Here is a 19,373-nt window from a genome sequence, read left to right on the forward strand (position 1 = left end):
AAAAAACTTAACTTCAGTGGAAATGAATGGGCTTGGGGGTCACAGTCAGGGTAAGGAAGTAGTAAAGTATTAAGAGATAGACTACTGTATTGTTACTAGAAAAATGTAGAATATCACCAGACTTCTCCCTTACACAACCTAGTAAAAACACATCATACAACATCCTGTCAGTGATGTTAAAACTTTAGTAAGTATTAATGCTGATAGGCTGTTCCATGTGGCCGGACGATCCACTTCCGTTGGTCCCTTACACATACACGTCCATAGTGTTGAGGATCATGTGCCGACAGAGTGGGCAGTTCTGCTGGTAGATGGGCTGCCTCAACAGGATGTTCGTACAGTCTCTACACAAGCAGAGGTGCCTGCAGGGCAGCAGCACCACCGTCTTGGTACAGTCCTGACAGATCACACACTTCTTCCTGTCCTCCTGCTCCTTCAGCAGAGTCAGCAGATTCTCAGCAGGTAGAAGATTACTGTCTTTGCCCGAAAAGGACTGCTTCTTTAGCGGCCTGTCTGTGCTTGATGAGGGGAAAACTAAATCCCGCGTCTCCCGGTGGGCTCCATCTCCTGCTCTGCCATCTGGTGGGTCCCGCCTCTCCTCGCCAGGGTCGCCATCGCCACGCACTCTGCTGTTGTTGTCCCCATGGAGCTGTGTCCTCAGAGCCAGACCTAGCTGGCTGCTGAGTCGAGACAGCTGCCGCCAAAGTCTTCTCTCTAGCAGGCAGAGGTGGCGGAGTATCCTGGGCAGGCGCTGCATGACGCGACGTACAAAGGGTGGGGCGCTCTGCAAGGCTGAAGCAAGGCGGTAGAGAGCCAGGTGAAGTCTGCGCAGGGCAGGAATAGAGTTGATATAATCCAGAACTCGAACAGCAGCCTGTCGGGTCAGCTCTGGGTTCAGGTAGGCGGTGGTAGTCAGAGCAATAGTGACAGTGAGCAAGAAGCCATAGATGTTCAATATGAAGATGCTGACAAACATGTGAACCAGCGAGACCAGAAAGTCCAACACAAGTTTACAGGGCGTCCACAGGAAAGCAGAAGTCCCAACCAGGCTGCTGTACAGAAAGGTGAAGGAGGTCAGCGTGAGCTCCAGCACTTTCTGCAGCGGGCTGGAGACCGTCTGCCACACATTGACCGCCGCCAAGTAAATGTTCTGGGTAGCAATGAGTGCATAGTTGACCACTGTGTTAGTGAAATAGACCACCAGGCTGACAGCGATGCCACAGCCCTCCAGCACCCACAGCATCCCTCGACACAGGTGCTCCTTCCCGCGAAGCAGGACGTGCGTGGACAGGTAACCCACCATCTTCAGGCTCTCCAGAAGCCCCTCCAGGCCCAGCACCAAGCTCCCCAGCATGTTGACGCTACCGTGGGCTACGTCTGACGTCGCCTCTGCCATGGTCATCAAGCAACACATGGCGAAGTTTCCCAGCTCCACCACAGAGGTGAAGAGCAGAGTCGGCAGGCTGTTTATGAAGGAGATCACCGCCAGGGTGGTCCGCACCACGGTGTGGACGATGAGAAAGTTCAGGTCCAGCAGCAAGCAGACGGTGTCCAGGCATTTCCCAACAGTGGAGATTAAAAAGTTCACCAAACCCATGGTAATGTATCGATGTTTACCTCTCGGTGCTCTCAGGTCGTCCCAACGGCAAAGTCCATGTCTCGTTTGTTCGTCCTGGCTGAGATTTTCAGACGTGAGCTGTATCTTGCAATATTAGCTACATCTTGTTCGCACCGCTCCTCGTTACGTTAAAAGAACGATGCAGTAACTTTCTTCATGTTTTCTTCACAGTTGTTCGGCTGAAACGACGAGCTAACATAGTAAACACACGCGTTACACAGGCGGATGTTTAGGTTCAAACGAGATGCAAACACTTCCGTTTATTCCACCGGTTTCGTTTTGGCTCTCGGTTCAGAACAGCGTCCACACATATTGCATTATTTAATCGGCCACTTAAAAAAATACATGAACCGACAGGCTAAATCTAAAGAGACCGAGAAAAACCCTGAAAACGATCCGATCCGATGTGTTTACTATCGTTACTGTGGCCGCCATATTTGTTTTGGTCGTGTCAGCTGACCACTTCCACTTCCTTCCGGCGAGTTTCAGCAACGTCACAGAGCCGTTAAGAAATCATGTTTCACATAAAATATATTTAAATAAAATATAGAATATACAAATATAGAATACGATTATATAAATCAAATGAAATACTATATAATTTAAATAAACAAAACAGTTATTTATAATGCAGACATTTTATGAGAAGCTTCTGAGATTAAAAACGATCTATAATTTTGGTGAAAAATAAGCATGTATGTATTATTTTAATAACTTTAAATAACTTTTATCCACTAATCTAAATATACAAATTCAAATCCTTAATTTTATTAATATTACTCATTAATGAAATCAGACAGTAGGCTACATTGACACACTCTCCTCTTTGGGTCAATGAGAGGTATATTTAAAGAACTGAAATGGGCTTCTTAAACAAATGTTTCTTTTTTAATGTTTATAGCACAAAAAATACCCCATGAAATAGGCTGACCCCCCCCTGCCAGAATTGATTATAAAATAAGGAAACAAGGAAAAAGCTTTCCTTTATTCATATAAACTCTCTGTGATTGTGTGTGTGTCTGAGAGAGAGAGAGAAGTGAAAATGATTGAAGCTTCAGCATTGTAACCTTTATGCTCACCCATTACCTCAGCCACTGTAGTGACAATGAAACACAAAAGCTTTGCAAACAATATCAACAGTATTTCCTTCCTTGCCTTGTGCCTCATCCTCCCCATCTGAGCAGTGAACCTTTTTTTTTTTCTTACAAGGGGAAACTCTGTCTGATACGATCATGGGAAATCCCGTTCTGAATCTTTTAGACACTTGACAAACAGCATTTGTTTAAGCTTTTAATGATGTAACAGGGATATGTAGTAGTGCAAGAAGCTATTACAGGTACTGTGCATTACTTTGATTCTAGCGGAGAGATTCTAGACCCGCTCCTTTTATGGTAGCTAACCTTCCCTCTTGTTAGCTTCCTTTGTTTGTTTTCAGCTCAACCGAATCCTTCCTCTCTAAATGACCAGAGGTTAAAAAAGGCTTGTTTTGAAACCTCCTGCAGCCTGTCTTTAAGTGTCCTTAATACTGCACACGTATGTGTCTACTCTAGGTCAAGACTTCCTGTACACAGAAATACTGAGGCATCCAAATTACTTGAAGGCTATTTAGTAGAACCAAGCTAAGAGTTTCCTTTTCATTTTTTTGCTGTGTGCACCTTCCAGATTTATCAACAGACATGATGTTGCTTGCTTCACGTCCACTCAACACAGGAACCTGAGAGCCCCATTACAGCGGAGACAAAGACAGGATCGGCCAATCCTGCAATCCATCTTAAACTCAGACCTGGAAGCTGTCTCTTCAGTTTAGGTAAAATAAGCAAACAATCTCAAAAATAAAGGGCAGCAAAATGGGAAACAAGACAAGCTTGCACAGGATGAAACAGAGACAACAGGACAAACCAACCCCTTGACGTGCTTCCTACAAGGAGCTGAGGGCCCCACGGATGATTGATTTGCAGCAATTGGGGTTCCCACCTACTGTGGCCTTTCCGCCCTTTAAAGAAATTTGAGCATCTGACCCGCCCTTCCACCTCTTTGTCAGCTCTTCCACACCTCAAAAACATTTCTTTTCAGCTTTGCGTCAGCCCTATGGGGAGCTATATCTCTAATATAGAGGTTTAAAAAGACTGACTTTCGATAAAATAACCACCAGACATGAACTCTGATATTCTGCATGCAGGAAACCAAGGGAAACCCCAGGAAGTTTACTGGTCCCAGCCAAGTGGGTAAGCCAGAGTGAACAGTGAAGCCTACCAAAGCCCGATGGAAGGTACCATGTAGGCCCATAAATGACATCAAAACCCTGTGACGCCCCGTCGCACACGAGAGATGTAACCGTATTGCTTAGATTATAAACTCTCGGCAATCTAAAACAACTATTCGGCCATCAGTGACGCTGCGTTGGTGTTTGGCAGGTGAGCCTTGTAGGTGGGCTGATTAAACAGTGACGATCCGAGTCAGACAAACACACTGAGCCAGGAAATCAGAATTACGGTGTTTCTGCCATTGCTCTACGTCATAAAACCACGGTTATGCTGCAAGATCATGCGCTGTAGGCTCTGTTGTCAACAGGAAGTAACCCTGTAGTAGTTTTTTATTGGTCCAAAACTGGCTTCAGTGCTCTCCATTCAAATCTGCGGGGTTGCTTCGCCCAGTATATAACTGTGTAACCCCCTGTAAAATAAAAATAGTAATTTTCACAGTTTGTTTGTTGTACAGAATAAACAAAGAAGACATAATGTGTTCATTAGTGAGCTTTAGAGGTGCTGGTATAGACAGATTTTGTTACCGGACAGATCCAGGCTAGCTGTTTCCCCCTGTTTCAAGTCATTGTGCTAAGCTAAGCTAACTGGCTGCCGGCTGTAGCTTCACGTATGCACCTCAGATATGAGAGTGGTATTGATCTTCTCATCCAACTCTTGGGAAGAAAGCAAATAAGAACATTTACCAAAATGTCAAATGAAAGACTTTTCCACAATGCTAGGGTAGAACTAGGCATATTAAATCTTTGGTGTGACGATTATGGACTGAACGAACCCAAACGCAACGCTTCAGGTTTCTAAAGAGGTTTATTGAGGGGAAAAAGGGGATGTAGAGGGACTGGAGAAAGGGGGGGAAGATGGACACTGGTAGACGTGGGCGCGGGGGACCGAGGAGCTGGCAGGAGAGGTTCAGGCGAGAGGGCCGAGGGGGGCAGGCAGACAGGGTTAGTTCAGGGTGACAGGAGACGAAGAAGTTAGACGTGAACAAGTTCATAAAAAAGCTTGAATGTAGCTGTGGCACCAAGCCTGGAGCGACGACGATCAAGCAGGGATGGAGTGGAGAGCCGGGGTAGAAATACTGGTCGAGATGAGGCTGATAGCTGGCAGGTGTGGCGGTCGGAGATGGAGGTTGATGAGACGCAGGTGTAGGTAGTCAGCAGGGCTCCGGGGAGAGCACACACAGAGGGAGAGAGGAGGAGACACAGGAGAAACCAGGATGCGAAGAAGGAGGAAAAGAAAAACAGGGCACTCACCATCAGCCGGGCTGCCACCACAACACTTTGGCCTATATCTTCATTTAATTAATAGCACATTTAAAGCAATTTTGTCTAAAGATGAACATAACCAGTCTTCAGAACCCACCATGTGTAATTTGAGTGTAATTGTAGAACATAAACCTCTCCACAGGTCGTCAAAATGCCTAAATTACCTTAAACAATGCATAGGACCTCTGCATTAACATCCAACACAGAGAAAGTTTGTTGGCTATCCATAGTAATCTTACTATTTTTGCACACACACCAGTCTCCTCACAATCATGAAAATCTGGCATTGTGGCCGTGACTTTAAGTTTGGTGCTGTGTTCCCAGGTTTTGTGGTTTATTTTGGGATTTAGAGTTCAGATGCTCTTATTCAATGATGACTTTGGCTGCCAGCCAGTACACTGGACTCATACATTTACATTCAGAGTACATCTGTGTGTGTTTTAGAAAGAGGACAAGGGGTAGGCGGCAGACCAGAGGCTTCTCTGGGAAAACACAAACTCCAAACAGTAGGAATCACTGGAGTGCAGACTTGTCGTGACCCAGAGCAGGACCCTGCATTCCACAGAAACCCTGAGCCTGAAGCCTGCTGTCTCTTCTTCACACTGAGAGGGCGAGAGAGGGAATGATGGAAAGCTGAGAAGACAGGTGGGGAAATGATGAGCGGGATAAAAGACTCAGAGTTTGTATAAAGACAAGATTTTACAGATGTGATTCAGAGAGATATGAATGGGATGACTAAGACAGTATGACATTCGTGCTATTTGACTCAGGACCTTGACTGTGCATCTGCAGGATGTTCATGAGTTTGTAGGAGGTAGCAGCAGCTTCCTGCTTCATGACTCATTATTCTGCATCTGTCCAAAAAAAAAAAAGAAGAGATCCTTTGTTAATTCATAAATGGGGATTTCTTTTTCAATTAATTAAGCTAAAAGTAATGTTTAAAATTCTTACCTTACCTTTTCTGTCAGCCAAAAGACCCCAGCAGATAGGACTGTCATCAATAAATCTGATGGTTATTTTCTCAATTAATTAATTAGTCATTTTAAAAAATCTAAATATCTACCACCTTGTTATTTTTCTTTCCAATCAACAGTCTAAAACACCCAAAATAATCAGTTAATGCGCTTATCAAACGAAGGAAAGCAGCAAATTTTCAAAATTATCAAAAATAGTTGTAGATTTATTTTTTGTCTTCCTCAAGCAATCAATTAATTGACTAAACACTTCAGCTCTAAAATGAAACTGAGAACAATTCTTTGCATTTGTGAAGCTGTAAGCGTCCAATGTTATGGTACTTCTTTTTGATAACTGAAAAATGATTCATTAGACTAATTAAAGTAATTTCCTGTCAGTAAACTACTTGTATAAATTGTGTAATCATAAACACTTCACCCTTGAGATACGCTGTTTGCTGTGAAAGGAAAATGTGGGACTTTATTATGTAATGAATTTCACAAAGCAAAACAGTATAAATCAAAGAGAGAGCTTTAATTTAAATAATGAACAATACAATACAGAATCTACTCCTAAGCAACTAATTTGTGTCCTTGAAGTCTTTAAACAAGTGAAAAAGTCTGCCAGTGTTGTAACAATTCTTCTAATTGTTTCTAATGCAAATCATAATTTTTTCCTCTTCAAAATAAAGTTAAGTTTTTCTTGATTTCAACGCAGTGATGTGCCTCTTCAATTGGAAACAGTTTGAAATGATTTCCCTGTACTTTCACTTGTTTAAAGAAAATAAGATTTTTTTAGAAAAAAATTTCAGACTTGATGTGATGGGGATTTTTTTCTGTGGTCCTCCTCATTTCACTTTAGTTACAATTGCCCCAAGCAGAGATAACAAGTTGCATTACTAAACCGAAGTCATTAACCTTTTTGTATTCCTCTTCCTTTTCTCTTCTCCCTAACACCAAAATCTTCCCATGCTGAGACACTGAAGAAACATGTCAGTGGGTGGATTTATCATGATTAATACCACTATTACAAATAATCACTGTGGAGAAGCAATGTTCAATTCTTGGCCCATGTAGTTATCAAAGTGTCTCTTTGTCACAATCCTTGTTGTTGTGACGTGGTTCAGCAGAAATTCAAATTTCTCTCCCACTCGTCCCCTGAACCCCCTCACTATACCATTGCACGCTCAAAAGCCCCCCGTCCTCTGGAGCAACTCGGACAATGGCCGTCTCTCATGCCCAGCAGACTACCCCTCAAAACAACTTGCTTTCGAGTCGGGCCTCAGCGGCTCGGGAAGAATGACTTCTTTCCTCTCTTTCCTTCCGTCAGGCTTTCCTTAGGTCATGAGCACAGCACGGTGATCCCTGCTGAGATAAACAGAAGTTGTGTGTAATCATCAATTACAAAGGAATGGCACACACAGGGGTGCATGAGCAGGACACTCCACATCAGGAGTGGAAATCTTAATGGAGCCAAGCTAAAGGGTAAAATCTGATGTGAATACTACCAGTAGAGATAAAGGTAATTATATAATGGGCCAGAGGCAAATACTTGTTAGTGTGAGAGCTGTAGTGTTCAGGGCCCGTCCAACGCTGATTGCTGCTTTAATATTTAACTATTAGTCTGTGGCATGTGATTCTTTTACCTGTAGGTAGTGCTAAAGCATTTTAAATTGCTGATGGAGCAGTACTTTGCAGCAGCATTGGTAGCAGTCACCAGCTAACAGCTGACAGCTCTCACATGCATTTACTTTAGTAAATGCCCAGTATTGCTGTTTGACATAATTTCTGACTACACCAAATGGTTTTTAAAAAAAGTCTGTCCTAAGGAATTTATTAGTTTCTGACTCTGATGGGAGGAAAACAGTTCCCAAAAACTACTGTATCTCTGAACTCTCACACATGTAGGCTATTTATTATATGTGATCACCTTTTGATAACTAATGCAATAAGTAATGTAATATTGTTCCATTCACTGAGCCTCCCCTGAAACTGTTTGGAGCCCCCCTAGGAAGGCCCGCCTCACACTTTGAAAACCCCTGTCCTTAACACAGGGTTTTTTAGCTGGGTTTGTTGTGTGGGTTGATAGCTGGAGGTTTTCCTCTGTCAGCAGGTTGTGAAACATGCACTTATAACATGTTGCAGGGTTCTGCAGTCCCTGGGAACTAACTCCTTGAGGGAGGGGAATGGGCTTCTCCAGCTTCTGTTTTCCTTTGTCAGTCTCATTCCCAAAACCATTGCTCTCTGATATTCCCAAACACCCTGTCCAGGATGTATCATATTAAATAAAGGGCAAAAATAATGTAATTTATCACAAAGGAATTTTAAGAGGGCTCTTTCCCCAATTTCATATTTTTAATTTTAGGCTCATACCCCTTTGGCCATGCCCAGAGTTACATGGCAGCCTTGAAGATTTAATGCACTGACCTTGAGTGGCAGAACAATGTAGTTGTTTTGAGAACAGCTAGTACTCTGCTATCGCTGCAAACCATAAGGATTGTGCTTCACCCCAAAGGAAATGAAAGCATCAACACGGTTGAAATTCAGTATGCATTGATGGCCTCTATGTTGTTGTCTTTAGGTTACACGGTAGTTTTTTGATACATACTGTAATCTAGCTACAAATGCATATTTCACAGAAACTTCTCGTTTTTAAAGTGGAGTCAAACAATTGCAATTGTTACCTGCTCTGTGGCTGCAGAAATCCGGACGTTATGTTGATTTTCCTACAATATAAGACCCAATTAACACAACATCAACACTGGGAGAGAGATGTTAGGATGTGATCAGTATTGGCCTCATACTTCCATCAAAACATAGCAACAAAGCTCGTATCTCCGTCAACAGATCCCCTCTGACAGCTTTAGGATGGAAAGAAAAGCAGATGATATCTGGTGAATGCTATGTTTTGACTGAAAGCTCGCAAAAAATTATTTTATTTGTGCTTTTCGCCTACTGACAGAAAGACCATGGGTGTAATTATTTCTAATGTTTAGATTATATGTATGCTGAGCAGGATGTGTGGTTCCCTGTACGGCATCCTACTTCCCACTTACTGCCTGACGAGCTGAAGGTCCTGATTGGAAGCGGCACATGGTACAGCTCTCCAATCCGCTTCAATCCGGGGATTTTTAAGACTTCACTTTTTACTATAGCCACAGGCCATTTTTCCTTTGTAGTTCCTGTAGTTGTGTCAATTAGCTAACTTCCCTGCAAATAAATAACTTTATTTTATTTTAGCTGGATCCTAAAAGAAACACTTGGTGTTGTGATGTTTTTTGTGGATTTTATTTACAGCTAATGGACTAACAAATCTGCTAATTCAACAAATCAGCATGAAAACTGATTGACTGACTGATTGACTATTCGTTAAGCCACTCCCTCTGCACATTAATGGTTGCAGATTTAATTCTTAATTTTTTTTGACAATGTGTCTCTGCTTTCACATAGATGTACACAAAAGAAAATCCTGTCTCTGGCTGAAACGAGAAGAGTAAATATGTACTTGACGGCTACATTCATGATGTAGTTCTATAACACTGAGGCTAAAGCTGCATGTCCCAGGCAAAAAGTCAGCATCCTCACCATGATCCATGAAGCAGACATTAAAATAAAGAAAAAGCATTGTTCTTGCATCACAGGGTAGTAAGGCCTCATGTTATAGTGCAGTGTCATAAGGAAAATATATGATCAAACTGTTATTTTGTTTAGATGCTCAGCCTAGAAAAAGAGACTCAGACAAACAACAGAGGTTCTATTTATGCTTTATTGTTTGCTATTTTCACTTCTCCAAGAGAGAAGGCTTCGTGAATCAGGACAAATAAATGAGTAAGGCAAATGTACCTTGGCATTGGTTGCTGGAGTGTAAACTTTAATACATTTCTTACAATTTTGCCCTTATGAACACCACACTCCAAACTGTTTAAATACAGAGTATCGCTTTCATAAAGCCCCATGCACATCATTTCAACATGGAGAAGTTTCAAGCTGCTTAATTATTTTAGAATGAGGCTGTATGTGTATTTTCTGTTTCCTTGACTAAAATATTTGCTGACACACCCCAGACGTATCTACATCACACAGAGGCCTTTCACATTCACTATGCAAGAGTTTGGAAGAGAAATATGCAGAAAAAAATCTCCTGAAGCTCTCTCACGGCCTCTTTATTTGGTTGCCACAAAATGAAAACAAATAAAAAAACATATCTATAAAAAACACAGCTTGAAATAAAGCAGTGAAATGGCTGAGAAAACCTAAAACTAATATTCTTGAAATATGATAATAACCTTCACCAAATGTCCTGATCCAACCAGAATGAAATGAAGCACAAATTCTGTGCTGGCCAGTGTGCTCACTTCCTCTTTTCCAGGCATATAAATACCACAATAATGTGGAAGAGGCTCAAACAAAAGAAAGCACACATGCCCCTCTGAGAACTTTAACTGTCCAGCTGTGAGCAGCTGACCTCGTATCTGACCGGTGGACTCTTTCACCGTAGTGAGTTTGGTATCATTGCCTGCTACTTCCTCACTCAGGCAATCCACTTGGCAGGCACAGATGGCCAACAAAACGGTGTTCCAACAGTGAAGGTTACAGAGATCAGTATACGCGACATGTCCCACTACTCTTTGATCTGTTTCCAGCTGCACAGACTGTGATAGTTCACAAGGGATCAAATAATACCAAGATTAAACAATTACTGTAACTGCACAGACAGTTTGAGCTTTCATCACCATCTGTGGGGGAGTGTTTTATTGTTTGTTACACACATTTTCCTCAGGTCATCTGATCAGGCGATCATGGCTGTGACAAACATGAGGGTTATGCTGAGGAACATTTTTACTCCTGTAGCTCCAGACAGTGAAATATGTTTGAGCAGCACAGTTCATTGCCATTTCTAAATAATCAAAGACTCTTCATCTTGGACAGAGATGTCAACAGGCTGTTCAGGAGACAGAACCCCGCAAAGCAGTAGAGCCAGACTTTGTCTCTCCATCCACTCTGAAGCCTGTACTGATCAGCTGTCCCTGATACACAGACATCTTTAACACCTCACTGGAGACATGCCATGTGCCCACCTGCTTCACATCCTCCACCAAGGACCCCAGGACTTGGTGACTTCAGACCTGTTGCCCCCACCGCTGTGGTTATGAAGTCTTTTGAACAACTTCTCAAACCAATCACAGACCCACTCCTGGACCCCCTCCAGTTCGCCTACAGGTCAATGGGACTATCTGCACCAGCTCCCCTAAAGGCAGCACCCCCCCCTTCTCCCCATACACCAACAGCTGCACCTCCTTTTTTTGCTCATTTTGTCAACTTAACATGTTTATATTTATATATCTTATGTTTATTGTATTGCACAAAGTTACCAAAACAAAGTCCTTGAAGATGTGAGCCTACTTGACCATAAAGCTGATTCTGATTTCATTAGAGCCTGTTATGATGCGGGGACAGAGTGGACCCAAATGCAAAACTTAGGGTGAACAGGTTTTATTGAAGGGAAAAAGGGTTTAAGGGAGTGGAGGTGAGGGAGAGGCGGACGCCGGGGAAAACACGGGCACAGGGAACCGAGGAGACTGAGTCAAGGGAGCCGGGAGGACGCCGTGGAGGAGGTTCGAGGGGAGAGGGCAGGGTGGCGAGCCCAGCTGATGGAACGGAGGTGAGTGAACCTGGAGGGGAGGCAGACAGACAGACAGGGTTTGAAGCAGGGAAAACAAAGTACAAGGCAACAGTGACGATGCAGAATACTCAAGAGCTTGAGTGGTGGAGTGGTGGAGTGGTGAAGTGGCACCGGGTAAGGAGCAACGACGATCAAGAAGGGGTCGACTGGAGAACCGGGGTAGAAGTACTGTCGGGGATGAGGCTGATTGCTGGCAGGTGTGGCAGGCAGAGGAGGTGGCTGACGAGGTGCAGGTGCGGGTCGTTGGCTGGGCTCAGGAGCGGAGGGAGAGAGAGAGAGAGAGAGCACACGCAGGGAAGGAGACACAGGGAGGCAGACATAGTATAGGAAAACAAAACACCAGGGGAAAACAGAATCACAAAAAAAGGAGAAATAAATAGGACACTCACCGTCAGCCGGGCTGCCACCACAACAGGGCCCAAACAATACACAGACATTGCCAATATATCAGACGCATTTTGCTTATCACAGATATATATGTCTATATGTCGGCCAAAATATGACAAGAAATTGCAGTATAGAAATGTCAGAGATTTGTGTAAGGTAATTCAGAAACAGAAACATAATTTGCAATTCTTAATTAACCAAATTTATGGGATTCTAATCAAAATATTTTGTTTGTTTATTTGTAATTTTTTTTTATATATCATCATGAGATTTTGTTACTTTGTAATATTGATATTGAATTGTATAAATTTAGCTATCATTAACCCAGGAGAGTTTTACCCATCTAAAATCTACTATTATTTACTAATTTATTTACTGAAAGGCTAAAGCTCCCGTGTTTATGTACTGTGCTACTCTCCAGTCTGGGCAGACATAAATATTTAAATTATGTTGACCTGGATTGAGTGGCCTGGTATCTGACCACAGTCTCATTTTCCTGCAGCCCTCTGGTACTCTGGTATTTGTTTTCTCTGCGCACATCCCAGCAATATGTCGGTCTACACTTTGGCACTGCAGTTATCTAAAGTGTAACAGTCAAAACCATGTATACAGTTAAACTGCTTCACCTATCAGAGTCTGCAACCAAAGGTCAGGAGTTCAGCCTCATGTAAATGATGTGATGTCCTCTGGCAGGCACCATGTTTTTACATGGTTTGTTTAGGGAGTCAGTCTGGTCTGACTCCCTTATTATGTCCATATTAAGTTTGGCATCTAGCACAGAGAGGGAGCAGTTTTTATGAGTGGCTGGGTGTAGATAAAAATTATCTTTGTTTAACAGTTTGTGATGGAGGACGAATGTCAGCTGAACAGTGTGTTTTAATGTGAGTGAGTCGATTTGCTCTTCTTGAAATTGAATTAGTCCCTGAAAACCTAGTTTCAAATCCTAAGTATTTATCAAAAGGATTACATATTAATGACAAAATTAGCAATAATTATTCATGTGTGTAGTTGAAATAAATGTGAAATAACCAAAACAAAAATGTGGGTGTTCTTGTAAGATCCCATTGCTCACAGTAAGATGCTGATTAAGACTGAGGACCTTTAAAACAAAAGCAAAAAAATAACTTAGGGAAGTACTGTATCTTGACATGCAATTAAAAAAAACATCATCCAAATAAACATGTTAACTGCAGATGTATGCAATACATGCATGATCAGAACACGTTTGTGGATGGAACTAATATATACCCAACCAGGAAACATATACAAAGCAGTTTGTAGAGAGTTTAGTTGTTTCACCTCTGTCACTGCATGAGTTGGAGGCTAAAGATGCTCTGCAGCTGTATCAGTTCTACATGGAGCAGGTGAAAGTTTAGTCCAGGATGGAGTTAAGTTCATCATGATAGAGTTTGTGAAATCTCTAAATTATGACCCACTCTGTATTTCAAACCAGACCTCAGCCCTCCTGCCGCTCTCACTGAAGTTCCTCCTTTTTTCCCCCCACACTGCAAAAAATATCCAATAATCCATCTGAGCTCGGATTCTGGACTGCTGTGAGTTTATTCATTTAAATAAGTAAGTCATATAAGAGATGAATCCGAGTTGTTTAAAGCAAATAATATGTCGAGAAAACATGACGCATTTTCAATGAACTGTGCGCCTGAATGATTTGTACAGTATTACATTTATTTTTTACAGCGTGCCAGCCCCGCCTGCATCATTTGCCTCCCTGCTGCTCTGCTCTCCCTGTCTCTCATACAGTTTTCCAGGAGGACCAGTTCCCTGCACTACCGACTTACAACCATGGCTGTACGGGACGCTGCCTCTCTGCTTGTCGGACTTCTGGTCCTCTTTCACACCTGGGAAGGTGAGTGCCCTAGAAACGTGATAGCCTACACTGTCCGTGCAACACGAGGGTTTGGACTGCTGTTGGTGGGAGTAAAGATGTTTAAACCCATTTCTATGCCAAGAGATACATCATGCAACGTTATGTGGAGTAAAGGAACCATTTAAAAGACTTTTGGGATCTAAAGAGGTCCCAGGTAAACTGGTTGCAGAGAAAGTTGACTTCCTTACCGCATGCTCATACCGCTCTATCCTAGGTGCAGTTCCATAGATGAGATACACAGTCCCATTTTGCTTACATTGTTATTCACTAAAAATCTACCCAGGGTAGTTGACTATCAAGACAGCTCTATGTTGTTGTAACCTGGCTGAATGTATGTGTGAAAATGATTTATCTCTCCCATATATTTGGTCCTCACAGAAAGACTTTTTACAGCCAGACCGATTCCTGAGGAAGGCAACACACAACAACTTGAAAATTTAACTTATTCAGCTAGTTGGATGGGCCATTTTCACCCCATTTGAATGCATTTCCTCTGCACAGTGGGTGTGTTGTTTGTAGATTCTGTGATTCTGTGAAAATGGAGGAATGTAAACTCTTCTAACAGCATAAAAAATGGATTTGTGGCGAACAGATTGCTGCTTTGTTGTGCATGCTGTGAATATACATGCCAGGACTGTTGGAAACCTTTTACACTGTAAAAAAAAATCTATTAGAAATGACCATAATGAGACATCATACTTTGCTATTTTCAGGGTATATTTAGTTAGTTTGAATAGTTTGCTGCATGTGTTTTTAGCCCCTGATATCCACAGAGGTCCAGCTGTAGTCAGGGAGCTCTCCGTCTGCTTTCTGTCAGCTCTAGTCTGTACGGTGAAGAGCTCAAAACACACAAACACGTCCCTACAGTTACAGTAGATATACCTCTCCCTACACAGCTTTAGAGTGTGGTGTTTGTGTGGCAGATCTGTGTGAAGCCAAAGGAAAGAAAAAAAAGTTCACCTGTACAGTTTATCATCTAGTTAAAACAGACTACTTCTTTTAATCAGTGTGTGGGAGACTATAATACAACAGGTTGGATGGCAACTGGTCAGGTGCCCGGTGAGGTGCAGATGAATGTTTATTTTTAGAAGAGAGCGTGTGAGTGTAGATTTATGTGTGGTGTTATGTGGGTGAGAAAAACTCACGCTGCCTCAGCTATCCACCATACAGCGTAATTTTAAAGGACTTTCCATTTTGTGTTGGTGTGCCCTTGCTTGTTTAAACAAGACATGCCAGTATGTGCTTTTCTCCCTAACCCTTCCTCTTTGTGAGCCTGACTTACCTCTTCTGTTGCCCTCTGACTCTCCCTCATGTCTTTACCTTTCTTTATCCCTGTTTGTTCTTGACCACACGAACCTTTCCTTCCCTTGTCGTTGCATTGTGTATTGTATCTCTGAACGTTCAGCCTGACCATTGTCCGTGATCTCTTCCAACTCTCTCTGCTCTTATCAAGTCCACTTCCTGTATTTTTTCTTCTCTGGCTTTCTTCAAGTCTGTCCTGGTGCCCTTCACCTCCATTCCATATCTATTTTATTGCGTTTTTAAAATAATTTAAACATAACTGTTTGACCAGGAGAAGTCATTCATTCAGATATTTGGCATTAGATCTTCTCTGTAGCCGTGTTGGATTTCTGACAAACATGAATGTTTTCCACAAATACAGACAGCCAATCAATTTTAGGGCTGCAATTAACAATAGATTATTTCCCCTATTAAGTTGTGAGTAGGTTAGTCTGTATAGTGTCAAAAACACCCATAACTATTTCAGTCAATTTTGTAAATATTTTTGCGTGACCGACAGCCTAAAAACCAAAGGTTAGTTTACTGTCATACAGGACAAAGAAAAGCAGAATATGTTCACATTTGAGAATCTGGAACCAGCAAATCTTTGGCATTTTTGATTGAAAAATTACTTCAAAAATAATTATAAAAAGATTAACTCAGATTAACTTTTTGTAAATTAGAAATGTCGATTAATTGACCAACTCTGATTGGTTTTAGGCAAGCTTCACAGCAGATTATTAGTTCACTGTTTCTGTCAGTTTCAGTTTCTGTCAGCCTCAAAATCTTTAGCGGTTATTATCTCCAGTAGCAATGATGTTGGTTGTTAACACCCACTCAGACCTGCTGGATCTGCCAAGGCGCCCTGTTTTAATATGTGCACATGGAGCACAAATGATTGTGATTGTGTCCGTGCCAGATCTTTGTCTTAAGGCCCCTAATGCCATCAGAGGAAAGATGGACATGCCGTCGGACTGTAGCGGTGACCCTCAATAAGGATACTATTCACTTCCTGTAACATCTGCTAATGAAGCCGGGCCAAAGAGCAGCCACATTAGGCCTCGCTCATTTAAAGGTCATCACTTTCTGGTGCAGTTGAGGCGCTGTGCTTCGGTTTCATGTGCTCGAAACAACTGCTGCTCTTCAGAAGAAGAGAACTGGTCACGGACAATAAACGTCCTTGTTGTGCCCCGACCGCAGCACAGAAAATTGAGGCCCAGTAATCTGGCAGAGGATCAGCAGAGCGGGTTTGAAATGGAAGTACCTAAATTCGGACTTCTCTTCCGGCACATATCCGCAGCAAGGACTGCGTCTGTTTCATTTCTATGCATATGAGCAGCTGGACACTGTAAGAAAATGGTTGAGTTTACAAGTCTTGGATCTTCTTCTACTAATTTATTAATGTCCATACATACATTTCTTCAATTGTGCTCTCACTTCCACTCTTATTCACAACAAGCAGACCATTGCTTTGGCATACATATTACATATTCTTGCCTCCAAATCAGGTCCTTGTGTGGAGAAAGTTTGTCATGCGCACATGGTGTCTTTGTCCTGAAATAATGCCTTGAGCTGTTTGAGCACTCTGTTTATGTGTTCCCATGCAGCAGACTCCTGAGCACACCACACAGAAAAGGAGGTGTCCACCACTGTTTTTGATCTGGACCGTGACAGTGCAATCTGTCTGGAGATGTCTAAAATTGTTTTGGTGAATTTACAGTTGTTAGGATTAATGAAACACAATCCAGATCCCCAGTGAAACCTGGAAAGGAAATACTATGGCTAGAGAATATCAGTCTCGTTAAAGGACAGTGGAATTGAATAATAAGATCTGAAAACAACAGGAAATCCTATGCATATATCTTGCCAGTTATTATTAACCATGGCACATTTGTCTCATACTTTTAAAGGCCTCAGACTGCTGGAAGTAGCAGTGGTAAAACCCTGTCAAACCAAAGCAAACAAGCTGCTGGTGTGAATTAGTCAACATAGGTGAAGGGACCTGTCTTTGTTGTAGCATTAAAAGGGTTACAGGGACACAAGTCACTAAAGTAGCTCTACAGTATGATTAAGTGAATGGAGCCTCTGACTTCTGAATGAGGAAAAAGCATCAGATCTTTTTTGTACAGTAAGTGGCTAATAGATCATTCCTGATGTTTGGGATGCACCGATCTGATACTGATTGGACGTGCGGCCAACTGACTCAAATAGCTGGATCGGGTATCGGGGACAAGGGGCTGATCTATTCAATTCAATTACGCATGTACTATACAAAGCAGTGTGCCAGGACCCAAACATTTTGCTAGAAGAGCTAACATAGCATGGAGGGAGCTAAAAACATGGGGTCAGCAGTTTGGAGGTATTTCACGCTTGTTACGCCAACGAGTTGTACGGCTTTTTGCAATATCTGCAAGGCCAGTGTTTCAAGGGGTGGTGGTAGCAATGCAAAATATAACACAACCAGCTTAATCAAGCACCTCCAGAAGAACACGAATCCCAGTGTCTTCCTCACAGCGAGCAATATAGCTTAATCATTTTATATCAGATCAGTACAGCATTGGCAGATACCCAAAGTATTGCATCGTATCGGGAATAAAAAAGTTGGATTGGTGCATCTCGACCTGACTGCTATGTCAGTTTGGATACTTGTCCTCTTGTGCTACAGTGACACATTGTTTCTACCATTTGTCACACAAACATTTCAGTAGTTTTTTTTACCTCACTAAAAAACATAGTGGTTTTCTGCTTATGGTCTGATTTGATCTGCTCCAAGTAAGGTGGGCCAATGATATTATCAAGTGTCTGTCTTAAGAGAATCTACAGACATTTAATGTGCCATTATCCAGTAATCCGTACCGTAATCACCCTTTGTGGCCACAGCTGTTCTGCAAAACTTACGCAGGCTTTAAAACATTACTGTGAGATTATGACTGATCCTGTAGTAATGCCCTAAACTTATATTAGAAATTGTCAGCAATGTCTATCCATCAGAAGTAGAATCAGAAAAGGTTTATCATCCGTCACAAAGATATTTAAAAATGATTAACTTTTTCATAAAGTGATCAAATGATAATAACAAACCCTATTGTCTGAGCAATTCTCCGTTAAACGAAACTACAGTTTCATACAGGGGTTTTGCGTGAACACCAACCACCTATTTACCTGTCCTCAGTAGTCTGTAGTTATACCAGAATCAGTTAATTTTTCATGTCACAAATGTGTTTGTGTCAAAGCGACATGACGAAGATATTTCATGACCGATTTGTTAATAAGAGTGCACGATTATACGATAACATGTGTCTTTAATGGATTTCAAGTGTTTGTGGTGTGTTTTTGTTTTTTGACCTCTGCTTTTCTTTTTTGATATCTGCTGTAGGTCCACTGTCAAGGTGAGGACAGCATGGCCCCTCTCTCTCTCTCTCTCTGGCTCTCTCTCTGGCTCTCATGCTAATTTCCAGTCATTGTCTAATTGTAACTGTAATATGAAAATTACATTACTAATTAGTCAATGGATAGTGTTAGACCATGAAAACAAAAGCTGCATTTGTTTTCAGTTTAATTTTCTTTTATGGGAACAGCATTGTGATCCATTTAATGGGTTGAAGCTTTGCACTTGGGAGCAGGTATTCTAAAAGCAAAAGCTTTCCTTTTACTGTTTGATCTTCCTGTTGATGTGAGTAACATCCATTACCACCATTACTTGGGTCAATATAGCAAATCAGTGATGGACAGGTGATGTGCGGAGGGGCTGTTACTGGTGGGGAAAGCTCCCAGGACTTTGTGTCATCGGGGCCATTTACTGAGTAGCAGGAAATTATTGTTTGTATAATGTAGCGCAAGCAAAGAAACAATCAGCTGGCAAGCCGTGTTGAATGCTATCTTAATATCAACACTTTTTGTTACACTTACTGTGGAAAAGTAAGTTATCAGGGGACAATAAAACACTTATATCCACATTTCTCCCAAGGAAAAATATTTGTTGTTGTATTCATGGTGCCTTGAAATAGGCAAACCTCTGTAATGAAAGTGCTTTTGCA

General features: G+C 42.0%; 2 protein-coding genes across 4 annotated transcripts in view; one reads left to right on the top strand and one right to left on the bottom strand.

Annotated features, from left to right (window-relative positions):
* Window positions 1-247: 247 nt before the first annotated feature.
* rnf26 (ring finger protein 26) lies at window positions 248-1,354 on the bottom strand. Its single transcript, XM_046074185.1, has one exon. It carries the CDS (start codon window positions 1,352-1,354, stop codon window positions 248-250), a length of 1,107 nt encoding a protein of 368 aa, XP_045930141.1.
* mcamb (melanoma cell adhesion molecule b) overlaps window positions 1,338-19,373 on the top strand; it is a 55,469-nt gene continuing 37,433 nt past the window's right edge. For all 3 annotated transcript variants that reach the window (XM_046073263.1, XM_046073261.1, XM_046073264.1), the window contains exons 1-2: window positions 1,338-1,598; window positions 13,929-14,034. In XM_046073263.1, coding sequence (XP_045929219.1) covers window positions 1,353-1,598; window positions 13,929-14,034 — 352 coding nt within the window. In that variant the 5' untranslated portion in view covers window positions 1,338-1,352. The remainder of the gene's footprint in view (window positions 1,599-13,928; window positions 14,035-19,373) is intronic.

This window comes from Micropterus dolomieu, linkage group LG17, assembly GCF_021292245.1.
Source record: "Micropterus dolomieu isolate WLL.071019.BEF.003 ecotype Adirondacks linkage group LG17, ASM2129224v1, whole genome shotgun sequence".
Taxonomy (NCBI): domain Eukaryota; kingdom Metazoa; phylum Chordata; class Actinopteri; order Centrarchiformes; family Centrarchidae; genus Micropterus; species Micropterus dolomieu.